The sequence below is a fragment of the Salvelinus namaycush genome, chromosome 7 (assembly GCF_016432855.1).
Source record: "Salvelinus namaycush isolate Seneca chromosome 7, SaNama_1.0, whole genome shotgun sequence".
Classification (NCBI taxonomy): Eukaryota; Metazoa; Chordata; class Actinopteri; order Salmoniformes; family Salmonidae; genus Salvelinus; species Salvelinus namaycush.
In genome coordinates, this window is record NC_052313.1 from 39,321,683 (window position 1) to 39,341,165 (window position 19,483).

General features: G+C 42.6%; 1 protein-coding gene across 1 annotated transcript; it reads right to left on the reverse strand.

Moving 5' to 3' along the window:
* Positions 1-518: 518 nt before the first annotated feature.
* LOC120050444 (junctional adhesion molecule 2A-like) lies at positions 519-17,669 on the reverse strand. The gene is made up of 10 exons (XM_038997032.1): positions 17,347-17,669; positions 11,226-11,402; positions 10,793-10,942; positions 10,496-10,683; positions 4,151-4,253; positions 2,360-2,467; positions 2,186-2,198; positions 1,608-1,679; positions 1,346-1,379; positions 519-1,131 (listed from the first exon to the last, which is right to left on the reverse strand). Exons 1-10 carry the CDS (start codon positions 17,393-17,395, stop codon positions 1,093-1,095), a joined length of 933 nt encoding a protein of 310 aa, XP_038852960.1. The 5' UTR covers positions 17,396-17,669; the 3' UTR covers positions 519-1,092.
* Positions 17,670-19,483: the final 1,814 nt, after the last annotated feature.

The following is a 19,483-nucleotide window of genomic DNA, read 5'->3' on the forward strand; positions in this document are numbered from 1 at the left end:
CATCTCAAAGGTCACAATTAAATGAGTGTTTCCGAAGTTCAGCGCTATTGAGCCAACATATGCAGCATTTAACGTGAAGGCAGTCTCTGCGAAAATAGGAACATCGCCTTTAAATTGCAATCATAGCACTGAATCGATCCTAAAGTGTCTCTTTCACCTGCACTGTTCTGAAAGCAATATAGTGGATGGCCAATATTCAAAATGGAGAGGAAGCAATCCATAAAACTTGGGATGTCTCCTGGTCTGACAAACACTGCAAAAAACAATTTCTCCGTCTTAAAACAGACGGATTTTGATGTGGATTTTTTTTTAAATGACCTGTATTCTAATTAGACTAACACGGGGGTTATGTAATTTTGGGCTCCAGAGTGGTGCAGCATCTCTGTGCTAGAGGCGTCACTACAGACCCTGGTTTGATTCCAGGCTGTATCACAACCGGCTGTGATTAGAAGTCCCATAGGGCGGCGCACAATTGGCCCTGCGTCTTTAGGGTTTGGCCGGGGTAGACCATTGTAAATAAGAATTTGTTCTTATTAACAGTCCCATAGAGCGGCGCCAATTGTGCGCCGCCGGATGTGATACAGCCTGGATTCAAACCAGGGTCTGTAGTAACGCCTCTTGCAGTGCCCTAATGTGATTGCTCCCTTGTGTTCACATCAATGCTTAGCCAATAGCCATCAGAAAATATGTACGGTATATTACACTGATGCCATGTTCAAGTCTTTGGTATAAAATAAGATTTAGGTAGTTAATGTTTTGGCCAGTTGAGGGGGAGGTGAGCATGTGTGGAACATAATTCCATGGGTCCGCCACAGGAGGGTGATATAGGCTGTAGTTTAACAACTTGGCCACTAGAGGGGAGTAGAGTACCATGTGACTAATATAATAGGCTTGCATTGAGGGCCCAGGTACAGCAAAACAGGAGGAATAAATGGCCTCTACGCAGAGTTGTCTGCCCCTCCTTGCTATCCATCCACAAGGGTGAGGAAAGCAGGGTTGGTCAGTCCCCCAAAAATTATTGATTCATTTGGGTCGAATAAAACTACTCCAGTGTTGTCATGGTGCTGGTGTCTTAGGGGGTTGTTGAGAGCCTCACAGCATGAAAGACTGGGTGTGTTTGAAGTCCGCAGGCTGAGAGAGAAAAAAACAGCATATTTTCATTCGGTCAGAACTACTGCAGTTCAGCTCTTTCTCTCTTCATTATTAGTAACCATTTGGAGAATTTTACTAGAAATTATCATATGGTTAGAAAATGTTGTGTAAGTGGTAATGCTCAAGTCAACATTTCCTGTGAATATAATACCTAACCATGAATACACCAACAGAAAATCTGAGAAAAACTCACATCTTGGGGCGGAGGGCTGTAGTTGGCATTAGTCCTGGAAGACAGAGGGAGGGAGTTTACTAAATGTGATGTAGTTTTGGCCTCGATCAAAGAACCCCACTACATCAAACACAGTCCTATGGAGCGTAAAGGCCAACTTTTTCTGTAAAGGACTCCTGGGAACACACGTCCACACATGAGTACACAAGCACAGTATGTGCTTCTATGTAAAGTCCTGTTCATTATCTACATTTAAATCTATTACTCTGTGGGTCAGACTCACTTGTCTTCTGTTCTGTGGAGGTTCTGGCTGCTGATGTGGGCCACACCATGACACTGAGGGATCCAAAATGACCTGGGGGGGTTCAAAGTTGAGTGAGGGGGTGATGAAGTTCACACACCATGCTCAGGGTTACTAACACGACCACACAGAGGGGGTAAGCTAATCACAATTCAGCCGGGAGGGGAGTTTATTAGCAGCCAGGGTTCACTTGAAAAAGAGATGTCAATCACAATGTGACTTCCCTTGATAAACTGATTATTATTTGTAATTAATAAAAAATAAATCATAGTATTCTTAGTCATCTAACTGGCCTAATCTAGTCAGTCAGTCAAAATAACAAACCTAGTTTTTCTAACTGGGTCATGAAACACCTGTTAGTGTCTCTCTCTGTGAGAAGAGACAGGCTTGCACCGCTGGGCTCAATCACACCTGTCACTACTGAACTTACTCAGCACATTAAAACGCACACACCTCTATTAGTCAGTGGTAGTTACACAGCAATGCAGATGTATTCAGTGTCCGGGTGTCTACACTGTATTTTAATAATTGTTATTGGAATTAAGGAGACAAGCTCTTACCGTCCTTTGTGTCCTGGAGATGGACAGAAATGAAGAGGAGAGTGGAGACAAAGAGGAAGTGAGCACAAAACCTTTCACTAGAAAATTGTATTTACTAACATACAGACACACAAATTTGATTTGATTTGATTTGTATGTACATGGACAGACAGAGAAAGGAACAGACAGACTCACTGCTGAAGTAGCCATTACGGTGTGCATAGTACCCTCCGAAGCCACAAATGGCGATGACCAGACAGATGACCACGACCGCAGCAACGACCCCTGCCATGTTTACATCATCTGAAAGAGTGGAATGTGAGAGAGTCATACTAGTTGGTTTCAATACTAAGCACACCTCAAATAACATTTCTCTAGAAGCAGATGACATTCTCCTCTATGTAACCAACCCTCAAGCCAGTATCTGAGATCTGATTAATTTGTTTGATTGTTCCTTCTCTGGCTACAGAATCAATTGGAATAAGAGTGAATTAATGCCTGTTTGAGTGCAGGACCCTTCTTGGTTAAAACATCTCCCATTTAAGATTTCCTCCAAAAAATTAACCTGCCCAGGGATTGAAATTACAAAACTGTACTCTTCCCTATTTAAAGCTAAAAACCCTGTCATGTTTTGGCTCGATGACACATCTTTTGGCTTGATGTGGAGCATGAGGATTGCTACCCCTACTCCATTGGTGCAGTGATGATGTCCCTTATATGCCTTGGGAAATCACTTTATATACACAAACCCATTGCACATAGCACATCTGTATTTGGAAACAGGTTAAGGTACACTTTGACCTCAGACCAATGTCATTCCTGCTCCCAATAGTGAAGAATCCTTCCTTTGCCCCTTCCAACTTAGACAATCCTTTTGATCGCTGGGGAAAAGTTAGGATCCATGCCATAAGGGATCTGTACCTAGTGGGGCCTTTGCCTCCTTTCAACAACTGAGAGAAAAGTATGACTTTAAGAATATATTTTTTCAGATATTTGTGGAAAAGTGTTGGTTCTGTCCCTTTCCTCGCCCCAACCTGGGCTCGAACCAGGGACCATCTGAACACATCGACAAGTCACCCTTGAAGCATCGTTACCTATCACTCCACAAAAGCCACGGCTCGGTTATCCTTCTGGGGGTTATTCAAGAGGTCGTTTTTGTTTTTGATGCTTGTTGTAACAGGGTTTTTTCTTTCCTTTTACTTTCATGACTGTTTTTGTTGTATCCATTTGTTCTAATGTTTTCTTGTATGCAACAAAGAAGCTTAGAAGACCAATTGTACAGTTCTATGCCTATATACCTACACTTCACAATTTAATTTTTTAACAGACATATACAACAAAATGTATAATGTGGACCCAGAGGATATCACTTGAAAGTATTCATTAAAACGCTTGTTTACAAAGTGGTCCTCGATGGTAAAAACAATAACACATTTAATGATTAAAAGGCAAGACAAAATTACAAAACAACCATATATACATTCATTTATATTGACATCCTAAAAAGTGGCACTATTCACTGCACCTTTCCCTAACCTTAAAAATCAACCATATTAATTTTCACATTAAAACAATCTATTCATTGCACATCATACCTATCATTCAAATAAATACATCTGACCAGCAGTAGGGGGCACAAGGGGGCAGTGGAGTGGTTTCTCTTACTTAGACAACCTTGTCCAAATAAACCTTTTCCTTCTTTTTCAAGCTATTTCTACTTTTTCTTTGCTTGATCTCCAGGGGGAGGCTATTCCATAGACAAATGCCTGTATAGAAAAACATTCTCCTCACAGTACTGTTTACTCTTGGGATTTTACCAGATATAAAACTAGGTCTGGTATTGTAACTATGTTGGTTATTGACCATCAATGTGGTTTGAAGCACGATTGTCACACTAGTTTGTGGAAAGACAAAACTACACTCATATGAACAACAATCATTCTTATAATTACACACGCACACACACTTGCATGCACGCACACCCACCTATCTTCATGTGTTTAGCCTCACACATCTTGGACTGCCCCACTTTGTTTGATGCCAGACAGCTGTACTGTCCCGTGTCGCCTCTCGCCACCGTCTTAAACTCCTGCCAGAGGAGAGGGAAAGAGACAGATGGAGGGCTCAACAGAAAGAAAAAGAGGAAGGAAGATGATATGATGCACAGAACCTGTACAGTATTTTTGGCAATTGGTCTAGAATTTACTAGTGTGCTTCCGAACTAAGGGTCTATATGGGTTGATGTCTGACCAAAGGGAAGTGACCTATATCAGCACATTGATTGCAGCACTCGCGCTGGCAATACACTGGATCACTGCTACTCTAACTTCAGCGATGCATACAAGGCCCTCCCCCGCTCTTCTTTCAGCAAATCTGACCACGACTCCATTTTGCTCCTCCCTTCCTAACATCAAGTTTGCAGATGACACAACAGTAGTAGGCTTGATCACCAACAATAATGAGACAGATAGGCAGAAACTCAAACAGGATATACCCGTGACAAGGACTATTCAACGCTGGTCTGACCAATCGGAATCCACGCTTCAAGATTGTTTTGATCACGATGACTGGGACATGTTCCGATTAGGCTCTGAGAATAATATCGATTTATATGCTGATTCGGTGAGTGAGTTTATAAGGAAGTGCATAGGAGATGTTGTACCCACTGTGACTATTAAAATCTACCCGAACCAGAAACCGTGTATAGATGGCGGCATTCGGGCCAAACTGAAAGTGCGAACCACCGCATTTAAACATGGGAAGGTGACTGGGAATATGGCCGAATACAAATAGTGTAGTTATTTCCTCCGCAAGGCAATCAAACAAGAGAAATGTCAGTATAGAGACAAAGTGGAGTTCCAATTCAACAGCTCAGATACAAGACGTATATGGCAGGGTCTACAGACAATCACGGACTACAAAAAGAAAACCAGCCACGTCAAGGACACAGACGCCTTGCTTCCAGACAAACTAAACACCTTCTTTGCCCGCTTTGAGAATAATACAGTGCCACCGACACAGCCCGCTACCAAGGACTGTGGGCTCTTCTTCTCCGTGGCCAATGTGAGTAAGACATTTAAACATGTTAACCATCGCAAGGCTGCCGGCCCAGACGGCATCCCTAGCTGCGTCCTCAGAGCATGCGCAGACCAGCTGGCTGGTGTGTTTACGGACATATTCAATTTCTCCCTATCCCAGTCTGCTGTCCCCACATGCTTCAAGATGTCCACCATTGTTCCTGTACACAAGAAGGCAAAGGTAACTGAACTAAAAGACTATCTGAAATCATGACGTGCTTTGAGAGACTAGTCAAGGATCATATCACCTCCACCTTACCTGTCACCCTAGACCCACTTCAATTTGCATACCGCCCCAATAGGTCCACAGACGATACAATTGCCATCACACTGCACACTGCCCTATCCCATCTGGACAAGAGGAATACCTATGTAAGAATGCTGTTCATTGACTATAGCTCAGCATTTAACACCATAGTACCCTCCAAGCGCATCATTAAGCTTGAGGCCCTGGATCTCAACCCCGCCCTGTGCAATTGGGTCCTGGACTTCCAGACGGGCCGCCCCTAAGTGGTGAAGGTAGGAAACAACATCTCCACTTCGCTGATCCTCAACACTGGGGCCCCACAAGGGTGCGTGCTCAGCTTCCTCCTGTACTCCCTGTTCACCCATGACTGTGTGGCCATGCACACCTCCAACATCAAGTTTGCAGATGACACAACAGTAGTAGCCTTGATCACCAACAATGATGAGACAGCCTATAGGGAGGAGGTGAGGGCACTCAGAGTGTGGTGTCAGGAAAACAACCTCTCACTCAACATCAACAAAACAAAGGAGATGATCGTGGACTTCAGGAAACAGCGGAGGGAGCACCCCTCTATCCACATTGACGGGACAGCAGTGGAGAACGTGGAAAGTTCCTTGGCGTACACATCACGGACAAACTGAAATGGTCCACCCACACAGACAGTGTGGTGAAGAAGGCGCAACAGCGTCTCTTCAACCTCAGGAGGCTGAAGAAATTTGGCTTCTCACCTAAAACTTTTACAGATGCAGAATTAAGAGCATCCTGTCGGGCTGTATCACCGCCTGGTACGGCAACTGCACCGCCCACAACCGCAGGGCTCTCCAGAGAGTGGTGCGGTCTGCACAACGCATCACCGGGGGCAAACTACCTGCCCTCCACGACACCTACAGCATTCGATGTCACAGGAAGGCCAAAAAAGATCATCAAGGACAACAACCACCCGAGCCACTGCCTGTTCACCCTGCTACCATCCAGAAGGCGAGGTCAGTACAGGTGCATCTGGGACCGAAAAATAGCTTCTATCTCAAGGCCATCAGACTGTTAAACAGTCATCACTAACACAGAGAGGCTGATGCCCACATACAGACTTGAAATCATTGGCAACTTTAATAAATTGATCATTAGTCACTTTAATAATGCCACTTTAATAATGTTTACATATCTTGCATTACTCATCCCATATGGTTATACTGTATTTTATACCATCTATTACATCTTGCCTATGCCGCTCGGTCATTGCTCATCCATATATTTACAGTTGAAGTCGGAAGTTTGCATACACCTTAGCCAAATACATTTAAACTCAGTTTTCACAATTCCTGACATTTAATCCAAGTCAAAATTCCCTGTTTTAGGTCAGTTAGGATCACCACTTTATTGTAAGAATGTGAAATGTCAGAATAATAGTAGAGAAAATTATTAATTTCAGCTTATTTCATTTCGGGTAGCCTTCCACAAGCTTCCCACAATAAGGTGGGTGAATTTTGGCCCACTTCATCCTGACAAAGCTAGTGTAACTGAGTCAGGTTTGTGGGCCTCCTTGCTCGCACACGCTTTTTCAGTTCTGCCCACAAATTTTCTATAGGATTGAGGTCCGGGCTTTGTGATGGCCACTCCAATACCTTGACTTTGTTGTCCTTAAGCCATTTTGTCACAACTTTGAAAGTATACTTGGGGTCATTGTCCATTTGGAAGACCCATTTGTGACCAAGCTTTAACTTCCTGACTGATGTCTTGAGATGTTGCTTCAATATATCCACATCATTTTCCATCCTCATGATGCCATCTATTTTGTGAAGTGCACCAGACCCTCCTGCAGCAAAGCACCCCCACAACATGATGCTGCCGCCCCCGTGCTTCACGGTTGGGATGGTGTTCTTCGGCTTGCAAGCCTCCCCCTTTTTCCTCCAAACATAACGATGGTCATTATGGCCAAACAGTTCTATTTTTGTTTCATCAGACCAGAGGACTTTTCTCCAAAAAGTACAGTCTTTGTCCCCATGTGCAGTTGCAAACCATAGTCTGGCTTTTTTATGGCAGATTTGAAGCAGTGGCTTCTTCCTTGCTGAGCGGCCTTTCAGGTTATGTTGATATAGGACTCGTTTTACTGTGGCTATAGATACTTTTGTACCTGTTTCCTCCAGCATCTTCACAAAGTCCTTTGCTGTTGTTCTGGGATTGATTTTCACTTTGCGCACCTAAGTACGTTCATCTCTAGGAGACAGAACGCATCTCCTTCCTGAGTGGTATAATGGCTGCGTGGTCCCATGGTGTTAATACTTGCGTACTATTGTTTTTACAAATGAACGTGGTGCCTTCAGGCGTTTGGAAATTGCTCCCAAGGATGAACCAGACTTGTGGAGGTCTACAATTCTTTTCTGAGGGCTTGGCTGATTTCTTTTGATTTTCCCATGATGTTAAGCAGAGGCACTGAGTTTGAAGGTAGGCCTTGAATTACATCCACAGGTACACCTCCAATTGACTCAAATTATGTCAATTAGCCTATCAGATGCTTCTAAAGTCATGACACCATTTTATGGAAATTTCCAAGCTGTTTAAAGGCACAGTCAACTTAGTGTATGTAAACTTCTGACACACTGGAATTATGATACAGTGAATTGTAAGTGAAATAGTCTGTCTGTAAACGATTTTTGGAAAAATGACTTATGTGATGCACATAGTGATGTCCTAACCGACTTGCCAAAAACTATAGTTTGTTAACAAGAAATTTGTGTAGTGGTTGAAAAACGAGTTTTAATGACTGCAACCTAAGTGTATGTAAACTTCCGACTGCAACTGTATATGTATATATTCTTATTCCATCCCTTTACTTAGATTTGTGTGTATTAGGTAGTTGTTGTGGAATTGTTAGATTACTTGTTAGATTTTGCTGCACTGTCGTAACTAGAAGCACAAGCATTTCACTAAACTATCATGGTCCAAACACACCAAGACAGTCATGAATTTTTATTTATTTATTTTTTATTGAACCTTTATTTAACTAGGCAAGTCAGAGGGCACAACAAAGCCTATTCCTCCTCAGGAGACTGAAAAGATTTGGCATGGGTCCTCAGATCCTGCACCATCGAGAGCATCCTGACTGGTTCCATCACTGCCTGGTATGGCAACTGCTCGGCCTCCGACCGCAAGGCACTACAGAGGGTAGTACATCACTGGGGACAAGCTTCCTGCCATCCAGGACCTCTATACCAGGCGGTGTCAGAGGAAGGCTCTAGAAATTGTCAATGACTCTAGCCACCCTAGTCATAGACTGTTCTCTCTGCTGCCGCACGGCAAGCGTTACCGGAGCGTCTAGGTCCAAAAGGCTTCTTAACAGCTTCTACCCCCAAGCCATAAGACTCCTGAACAGCTAATCAAATGGCTACCCAGACTATTTGCATTGCCCCCCCCCACCCTTTATGCTACTCTCTGTTTATTATCTATGCATAGTCACTTTAACTCTACCTACATGTACATATTACTTCAATTACCTCGACTAACATTGACTCTGTACCGGTGCCGCCTGTATATAGCCTCGCTATTGTTATTTTACTGCTGCTCTTTAATTACTTGTTACTTTTTTTTTTTTTTACTTAACACTTTTTTTTTCTTAAAACTGCATTGTTGGTTAAGTGCTTGTAAGTAAGCATTTCAATGTAAGGTCTACACCTGTTGTATTGGTGCATGTGACAAATACCATTTGATTTGATTTGTATGGGGATAGTCACTGATCAGGTTCAAGTCCGGGCTCTGGCTGGGCCACTCAAGGATATTTCAGAGACTTGTCCCGAAGCCACTCCTCTGTTGTCTTGGCTGTGTGCTTAGGGTCATTGTCCTGTTGTAAGGTGAACCTTCGCCCCAGTCTGAGGTCCTGAGTGCTCTGGAGTAGGTTTTCATCAAGGATCTCTCTGTACTTTGCTCTGTTCATCTTTCCCTCGATCCTGACTAGTCTCCCAGTCCCTGCTGCTGAAAAACATCCCCACAGCATGATGCTGCCACCCCATGCCTCACCATAGCGATGGTGCCAGGTTTCCTTGAGATGTGTTGCTTGGCATTCAGGCCAAAGAGTTCAATCTTGGTTTCATCAGACCAGAGAATCTTGTTTCTCATGGTCTGAGAGTCTTTAGGTGCCTTTTGGCAAACTCCAAGCTGGCTGTCGTGCCTTTTACTGAGGATTGTTTTCTGTCTGGCCACTCTACCATAAAGGCTTGATTGGTGGAGTACTGCAGAGATGGTTGTCTTTCTGAAAGGTTCTCCCATCTCCACAGAGGAACTCTGGAGCTCTGTCAGAGTGACCATCGGGTTCTTGGTCACCTCCCTGACCAAGGCCCTTCTCCCCCGATTGCTCAGTTTGGCCAGGCGGGCCAGCTTTAGGAAGTGTCTTGGTGGTTCCAAACTTCTTCCATTTAAGAATGATGGAGGCCGCTGTATTATTGGGGACCTTCAATGCTGCAGAATTCTTTTGGTACCCTTCCCCAGATCTGTGCCTCGACACAATCCTGTCTCGGAGCTATACAGACAATTCCTTTGACCCTATGGCTTGTTTTTTGCTCTGACATGCACTGTCAACTGTGGGACCTCATATAGACAGGTGTGTGCCTTTACAAATCATTTCCAACCAATTGAATTTACCACAGATAGACTCCAGTCAAGTTGTAGAAACATCTCAAGGATGATCAATGGAAACAGGATGCACCTGGGCTCAATTTCGAGTCTCATAGAAAAGGGTCTGAATACTTATGTAAATAAGGTATTTTTATTTTTATAATACATTTGCAAAAATTTCGAAAAACCTGTTTTCACTTTTTAATTATGGGGTAATGTGTGTAGATTGATGAGGATTTTTTTATTAATTTAATCCATTTTAGAATAAAGCTGTACCGTAACTAAATGTGGGAAAAGGAAGGGGTCTGAATACTTTGAATGCACTGTACATTGAGTAAATCGTGCCAAAGCATCAATGTTACGACTGTATATACACTACACTGATCTTAAGAAGTATCTCACCAGTATGCCGGTGAATGGGTTGAGGTGGTAGGTGGCATTGGCCATGCGGGAGGGGGTCAGCAGCTTGTCGTCTTTGTACCAAGAGTAGGTGGCTGGGGGGATGCTCTGCTGGTCCATACAGCGCAGCTGCACCATAGAGCCCGTCAGGGCCGAGCTGGGGATCTCACAGGATGGGGTGTGGGGGGGAACTGTGGGGAGGGTACAGCCACAATGTCAGCAGGGTTAAGGGGGTGCACAAACAGCATGTCTGAGACAACACACAGACACACTCAGTCAGACAGACGGTGTGGTACCCACCCAAGACTGTGAGGGTAATGTTAGTCTCCCCCAGGGTGATGGTGTCATGAGGGGCAGTGATCTCACAGCGGTATTCACCCGCGTCTTTCTGGGTCACCCTCTGTAGGGTCACCGTTGCCCCCTTGATCCTTGCACGCCCCGCAAAGGCTCCTGGCAGAGTGGAAACCGGTCAACACAGAGAAGAGAGGGATGTGGAGATGTGGTTTCTTAAGGACAAATGTTCTACTTAAACTAACATCAACCATCTGGTAACTTCTGATACAAATTTCTTTGTAATGTTCATCACATCCTGCTTTATGTTGATGAAGCTCTTAACATGAATTTCCCTCAGGAGGAAGTAAATGAAATTGGAGTCTGAAGATGGGCTCTGGACAGGGGTTAAAACAGACAGAAAGAGAGCGATGGAAGACAATGTGCCAGGACAGCCAATCACCTCTGAAGTGTCCCTCATAGTAAACAAATGATACATCTGTTCCTTTCTTCTTCCACTCGATTCGAGGATTCGTTTCCTTCTCGGTCCGAAAATCACAGCTCAGAACCGCATCAGAGTTCTCACGGACCTCCACCTTGGGTGTGGTTGTTGACACGGTAACAGGGACACTGGGAAGGCCTGAGGGATAGAGAGAGAGGTGCCACATATGGGGTTGGGGGAAAGGGTTGTAAGATGGAGGACAAGTTATGAACAAGTTAACACAGTGATAACTGATTATAATTGCTTTATAGCTGATTTATGAACAAGTTTATAATCTGTTATAAACCAGTTATATTCAGTTATGATGAACCAGTTGTAAATGTTGTATGAACCAATTATATCTGTTATGAACCAGTATTTCCCCTGGAACAGATTGGCAGTGGAGCATGATGATTCATGGCTGATTATTTGGTTGGCTGGCTGGCTGTCTGTCTGTCTGTGTGCGTCTGTGTCTGTGTGCGTCTGTGTCTGTATGTGTGTGGCTCCAGTTGAACATGTGCATCTTGACAGGAACAGGAAATAGGAGCAGTCCTTCCTGTCGTTTGATTGCTGCAGGGGTCATGATTATTGTTTTGTCATCCTGTTGCTGTCCACAGGTCGCCCGGGTAACGCCCATCCATTGAGGGAGGAGTGCGTGTTGCGTGTGCATATGTATGTGTGTGTGTGGGGGATTAACTGAACACAGTTTGGTACAATGACGTTATGTACCGCACACACGCACACTGAATATTTGGGTCGTTCCATGAAAAGACTGCCTTTTCGCACCAAAGTACATTCCCTTTTGACATTTTAAGTAGGAATTGTGCACCAATATTGAATTTTAAAAGCCTTTTATATTAAATGAAGAGCCTTTTAATATATACTGTACCACATGGAGAAAATCAGGTTTTTCAGTGGTGGAAAAAGTACCCAATTGTCATACTTGAGTAAAAGTAAAGATACCTTAATAGAAAATGACTCAAGTAAAAGTCCTACAGTGAAATACTATTTGAGTAAAAGTCTAATTGTATTTGGTTTGAAATATACAGTTGAAGTCGGAAGTTTACATACACCTTAGCCAAATACATTTAAACTCAGTTTTTCACAATTCCTGACATTTAATCCAAGTAGAAATTCCCTGTCTTAGGTCAGTTAGGATCACCACTTCATTTTAAGAATGTGAAATGTCAGAATAATAGTAGAGAGAATGATTTATTTCAGCTTTTATTTCTTTCATCACATTCCCAGTGGGTCAGAAGTCTACATACACTCAATTAGTATTTGGTAGCATTGCCTTTAAATTGTTTAACTTGGGTCAAACGTTTTGGGTAGCCTTCCACAAGCTTCCCACAATAAGTTGGGTGAATTTTGGCCCATTTCTCCTGACCAAGCTGGTGTAACTGAGTCAGGTTTGTGGGCCTCCTTGCTCGCACACGCGTTTTCAGTTCTGCCCACAACTTTTCTATGGGATTGAGGTCAGGGCTTTGTGATGGCCACTCCAATACCTTGACTTTGTTGTCCTTAAGCCTTTTTGCAACAACTTTGGAAGTATGCTTGGGGTCCATTTGGAAGACCCATTTGCGACCAAGCTTTAACTTCCTGACTGATGTCTTGAGATGTTACTTCAATATATCCACATAATTTTTCTTCCTCATGCAATTTATTTTGTGTAGTGCACCAGTCCCTCCTGCAGCAAAGCACCCCCACAACATGATGCTGCCACCCCCGTGCTTCACGGTTGGGATGGTGTTCTTCGGCTTGCAAGCCTCCACCTTTTTCCTCCAAACATAACAATGGTCATTATGGCCAAACAGTTCTATTTTTGTTTCATCAGACCAGAGGATTTTTCTCCAAAAAGTACAATCTTTGTCCCCATGTGCAGTTGCAAACCGTAGTCTTGCTTTTTTATGGCGGTTTTGGAACAGTGGCTTCTTCCTTGCTGAGCGGCCTTTCAGGTTATGTCGATATAGGACTTGTTTTACTGTGGATATAGATACTTTGGTACCTGTTTCCTCCAGCATCTTCACAAGGTCCTTTGCTGTTGTTCTGGGATTGATTTTCACTTTTCGCACCAAAGTACATTCATCTCTAGGAGACAGAATGTGTCTCCTTCCTGAACGGTATGAGGGCTGCATGGTCCCATGGTGTTTATACTTGCGTACTATTGTTTTTACAGATGAACGTGGTGCTTTCAAGCATTTGGAAATTGCTCCCAAGGATGAACCAGACATGTGGAGGTCTACAATTTTTTTTCTGAGGTCTTGGCTGATTTCTTTTGATTTTCCCATGATGTCAAGCAAAGAGGCACTGAGTTTGAAGGTAGGCCTTGAAATACATCCACAGGTACACCTCCAATTAACTCATTATGTCAGTTAGCCTATCAGAAGCTTCTAAAGCCATGACATAATTTTCTGGAATTTTCCAAGCTGTTTAAAGGCACAGTCAACTTAGTGTATGTAAACTTCTGACCCACTGGAACTGTGATGCAGTGAATTATAAGTGAAATAATCTGTCTGTAAACAATTGTTGGAAAAATTACTTGTGTCATCTACAAAGTAGATGTCCTAACCGACTTGCCAAAAACTATAGTTTGTCAACAAGACATTTGTGGAGTGGTTGAAAAATGAGTTTTAATGACTCAAACCTAAGTGTATGTAAACTTCCAACTTCAAATGTACATAAGTATCAATGTAAAAGTATAAATCATTTCAAATTCCTTATATTAAGCAAACCAGACAGCACCAATTTCTTGTTTTTTACATTTATTTACGGATAGCCAGGGGCTTACCCCAACATAATTTACAAACGAAGCATTTTATATTTAGTGATTCCATCAGATCAGAGGCAGTAGAGATGGCCAATGATGTTCTCTTGATAGGTGTGTGAATTGGACCATTTTCCTGTCCTGCTAAGCATTTAAAATGTAACTAGTACTTTTGGATGTCAGGGAAAATGTATGGAGTAAAAAGTACATTATTTTCTTTAGGAATGTAGTGAAGTAAAAGTAGTCAAAAATATAAATAAGTAAAAAGTACTACTTAAGTAGTTTTGGGGGGTATCTGTACTTTACTAAGTACTTTACACCACTGTTTTTTATATGAATAAAGCCCTGCTAAAGTGTTTAACCCACTTAACCCCAACATTTCACCATCATTGTAAAGCCCTAGTTATTTTGTTGCTTTGACAAAGTAATTTCTGAAGATTATTTCTTTCATTACTGATTCATTTATGTCTGTCCCTCATTTTAAGGTCAACCGTGTTATGTGACTTAAACTTTTTTCAAAATAAACATTGAACATTATTGTAAAAGCAGGTAAGCTGGTTTTACTCTTTTTGGCCATTTTCTGGTGTTTTGTGGTGGAAAACTGAGCGGTTCAAGCATAACATGTCAACTGTTACCCATAGATAGACCGGCTAGAAATGTTTTAACAATAAAACAAAAAACGTGTGAAGCTTGCATTCAATTGCCACTCAATGTTGCACACATGAGACAATGTCCTGTGTAACTGCGTGCTATCCTTTGGGTACTGATAAAAACATAATTTTATGTGACGTCGGAGCTCCAGACCGTCCACACTAGTCGCTGCTCAATTCCATCATAAATCGTTAAGTTTAATCGGCTAGCTTTACACAGATACATATTTAACACACCCAGACAAACACATTTATTTTGTGTTGTGTTTGTATAGGCCAACATAGATTTTTCCTTCCATTGTTTCAGTAAATACTGAGATGTATTCCGATAACACACTTATTCACACACATGCTCAACTAGATAACTGTAATGACATCTGTATCACTGCATAACCTACTAATACTATATTCCGCTCAATCAAACGACCTAAAGCACCCAGTCTACACCAGTGGTTCCCAACCTTTTTCGGTCACTGTACCACCAACTGAATTTTGCTCTGCCTGGGGTACCCCCTCAGCCCATCTATCTACCTACCTCATCCCCATACTGTATTTATTTATTTATCTTGCTCCTTTGCACCCCAGTATCTCTACTTGCACATTCATATTCTGCACATCTACCATTCCAGTGTTTTAATTGCTATATTGTAATTACTTCGCCACCATGGCCTATTTATTGCCTTACCTCCCCTATCTTACCTCATTTGCACTCACTGTATATAGACTTTTTGTTTTCTTTTTCGTTCTACTGTATTATTGACTATGTTTTGTTTATTCCATGTGTAACTCGGTGTTGTTGTATGTGTCGAATTGCTATGCTTTATCTTGGCCAGGTCGCAGTTGCAAATGAGAACTTGTTCTCAACTAGCCTACCTGGTTAAATAAAGGTGAAATAAAAAATAAAATAAAATGTGCATTTTACCAGTAAGCCTACGCTCATGAGTCTTATCAAGGCCAAGTACCCCTGGTCTACACTGTACTTAACTGAGGTCAACAACCAAATGAGCCATTCACTGCTAGCTTCCTGTTTAGTTAGCTTCTGTTTGTTGCACAACTTCCTTTGGTTCTACACTTTCTCTGTCTGCTGAATGGTGACCTGTCCCTCTCTGAACCCTATGAGCTGTTGTGCCTGGGACCTACCAGGGTTGGGGTCAATTCAAATTGAAGTCAGTCAATTCAGGAAGAAAACAAACTCCAATTCAAGAATTTAAAAATGGGAATTTTAAACAGAAAATGAGACCCTACATCTATAAAAAAAAATCTAAATGCAAATACTTACGAATTGAGTGACTTCAATTGGAATTGACACCAAACCGGACACACACACAAGCCCAACTGGGTTCGAACACGGTTCTCCTGCAAGCCCCCCGCCCCCCAACACAAACTATAAAAACTACACAAGTAGACACATGACCAACCAAACAAGCACTGACACGTACACACAAGCTCATACTGCAGATAGGTTTTTAAAACTATTATTATAAGCTACAACTGAGCACTAAATCTGAGCTAGGAGCATTTCGTATGGTAGACATCTAAGAGGACATCCATTTCCAGACAGAGAGGGATCTAGAGAGACAAACAGAGAGAATGGGAGTGTGTGTGTGTGTTTTCCTAGAAGAACAAAGCCCCTCTGTATCTGTGTAACCCTGCACTGCTCTGTCAGGAACAGCTGTGCCAGTCAGGGTTGGTGGTGGCGGTGCTTGCAAAATGTCTGCATCCGAAATGGCACCACAATGTTCAAGACTTAAAACAAGCCTCACCTAATCTACAGGACAAAACACAGTCCAATCAAGTCTGAAGCAAACTATTCCAAACAGTTCCAAACAATAAATCAGCAGACATCAACAGTTGGGCAGACCTGAATGCAGCCCCTCCCCTGGCTGTTTGGCATCTCACTGACACCATGGAATCGTCCCAAATGGCACCCTTTGTAGGGCACTACTTTTGACCGGAGCACTATGTGCCCTGATAAAAAGTAGTGCACTATAAAGGGAATAGGGTGCCATTTGGGATGAAACCATATGATGGCCTGTTGTTATCAAAGTTGGTGGTACCCACCCTTGGGTTGCCCACATCCCGATTAGACTGGCCTGTTTCCAACAATAACTTAAGGCCACATTAGTGGTCCATATCTGTTTTCTGTAGTTGCATGTAGTCCAATATCATCGCAATAACACGCACGCACACACAGCGAGGAAGGCGTTAGCCAACACGTATGGAGTGGGCTCTTGGTCTAGGACATGATGCATTTACTGTATACGAAAGACCGGCAACGTTGGAAAACTTTAGTACAGGCCATGTGTTTCTCCAGAAACGAAGATGATTTATTACTTAATCAAGTCAATTGCAACCGAATCAAGTGCTGGCCCCTTTGTTGTGTGTGTGTGTGTGACTAGAAGCATCAACATGATATAGTGATCTTGCAGTTCATAGTAAGATAACAATAATCATGCTTTTTTTTTATCAGGTGCTTTATCAATATTTTCCTATGTAACATGGCTTATTTTTTTCTAAACATAAACAGCTGACATGGCATTACACATACAAAAGCAATGATGGTAATTTAATGATCAAGAATACCAATACAGCTCAACCCTACATGTAACATGCATTACACACGCACGCAAACAAACACACACGAATTACTCGTTATCATTCGGAGTAGTCTAAATGCAAGTTTACTTACATTGCATCAGTAGAATGACAAGGGGCAAAAACAGTTGCGCTTTCTCCATCCTGAACTCCTGCTGTTCAAAAGTCTGTCCTTTCTCGAAAGATGAGCTGCTCTTGAGCTTCAACCTGTTCACAACTCCAGTAATTCCAGAATCTCGTCACTCCTTTGGGGAAATTATGTTCCAAAACTCCGTAGTATTTCCTGAGCAGTTGGGCAGCGCGCGGGCGGTTCGGAAGTCGCACTTTCAGACTTTCTGTAAACTATTACACTAGCCGCAGGGCGTACGGCTACAGAGTGGCTGTCCTCTGTCACTGTAGACGGGCTCTCTGCTATCTTACTGTTGTGGTAGGGAGGGAGGTTTGGTGGGGCGAGGAAGCGAGTTGGTGGGGAGCTCCTTGAGAAGGAATGCAGAGAGCGAAACGCTGTGTCCAAGACGCGCACTACACTTGTCCATCGTACGCAACGCGCCAACAATGGCCAACTGCACTGATTCGTTTTTTTTCTGTGAGTATGTGTCATAGTCTCAGCACTTAAATCCTATCTGCCCACAGGCATTGGACTAAATTGTTTTTGGTATCTTTTAGTTGTCACTGTATTGGACTAAGCAGAGGTGATTTGATGATGTTGAAATGGTGCTGGAATAGTGGAGGCAGCTCCTGCTTTCCTTGCGACTTGTGGTAACTCTGTGGTTCGAAATCAATAGTTGTTTAGTGATCCGAAAATGTTGGATACGTTACCTTGCTTCACCGTGCTGTAGGTCATGTAATTGTCTGTTACTACATGCAATATGCTGGACAGAGGTTGCTATCTGGTTTTGTGATAAAAACAAAAAGGTATGGTTGAATTTATTTTGCCACCGTTTTCTTGTTTTGGCCCTTTAGGCCTATATATCACGTTTGCAAGACATATGAATTTACAGGTTAAAGAGCAAAATACGCAATTATCATAACACATAGGCTGTGATACGGCTTCCCTAGTGATTTTACCCACGCAGTGCTACTGCCTTAGGGATCTCAGTTTTTAGCTTTGTTTGGTTGTGGAATAATCTATTGTGAATGCTTCTTTTTAATTCCTATAGCCCTATACAAAATCATATTTAGAAAACAGTCTAAGCTATGTTTTACAAAATAATATAGGCCTATCCCATCGTTAGTTGATTCAAATATTGAATTGATATCGGATTACATAACCCAGGAAGAATCTATTTTTTGTGTACAAAAACATTTAGGCTACATTTTGACGCATTTCTCTGGATAATATCCATGGAATACAGTAGTATGGAATTCCAGGCACCTGTTCAAACATCTCAATTGGTGAGAGGACTGTAATTTGTCCATGGGTGTGTCTCCCATACTGTCGCTGGGTGTCGGTGTGGGGCTGGCTGTTTGAGCGGGGACGACAGCTGTGCAATGGGCAACCTCTCGATCTGCTTCACGGAACTGTGGATATTAAATGTCCCATCACCATTGTTGAGACTCTAGACACAGAGCATCATAGATCAAGATTAATTATGCAGCATCACATATGCATAAATTGTTATATTTATTTTTATACTATATCACAGTTTCAGTTTGAGGAATATACTGTAACTGTTGATATGTACTGTTTGTCTACAGTTGCTGTATATGATCACACTTTTCTTCATCCCAAACGGAACCCTATTCCCTATATAGTGCACTACTTTTGACCAGAGCCCAATGCACCCTGGTCAAAAGTAGTGCACTAAATAGGGAGCCATTTGGGACATAAACCATGTCAACTACTCTGATCCGGTAATCTGTGACAGCTCATGCCCACTTTCTCACACACACACAAACACCTGTCCCAAAGCAACAGGCACAACAGCTGCTCTGCCCCTGACGGTGGAGCAGCACACACCCGTCTTTGTGTGTTAGCAAACTGCTGACCACTCAATACACACACTTTGCACACATAACGTCAGCTGAGCAGTTAAAGGCCGCAGAAGGGTGTGTTAGTGTAAGGCTTTAACATGCTCGAGCATGGCACGGACCACAGCTTTCATTCCACACAGAAGACAGATGGCTATAGACAGATAGACAGATGGCTATATCACACACTACAGGTCATCAATTCATTTGACTTGGGTTTCAAATCCCCGGCAAGCATGAAAGATTAAGGAACAGTAAAC

Coding starts and splice junctions, on each gene's coding strand:
- LOC120050444 (XM_038997032.1), bottom strand. CDS start 17,395: ATGGAGAAAGCGCAACTGTTTTTGCCCCTTGTCATTCTACTGATGCAA. Junction 10,684..10,792: donor CATTACCCTCACAGTCTTGG/GTGGGTACCACA, acceptor CCCTCCCCACAG/TTCCCCCCCACACCCCATCC. Junction 4,254..10,495: donor ACCCATTCACCGGCATACTG/GTGAGATACTTC, acceptor CTCCTCTGGCAG/GAGTTTAAGACGGTGGCGAG.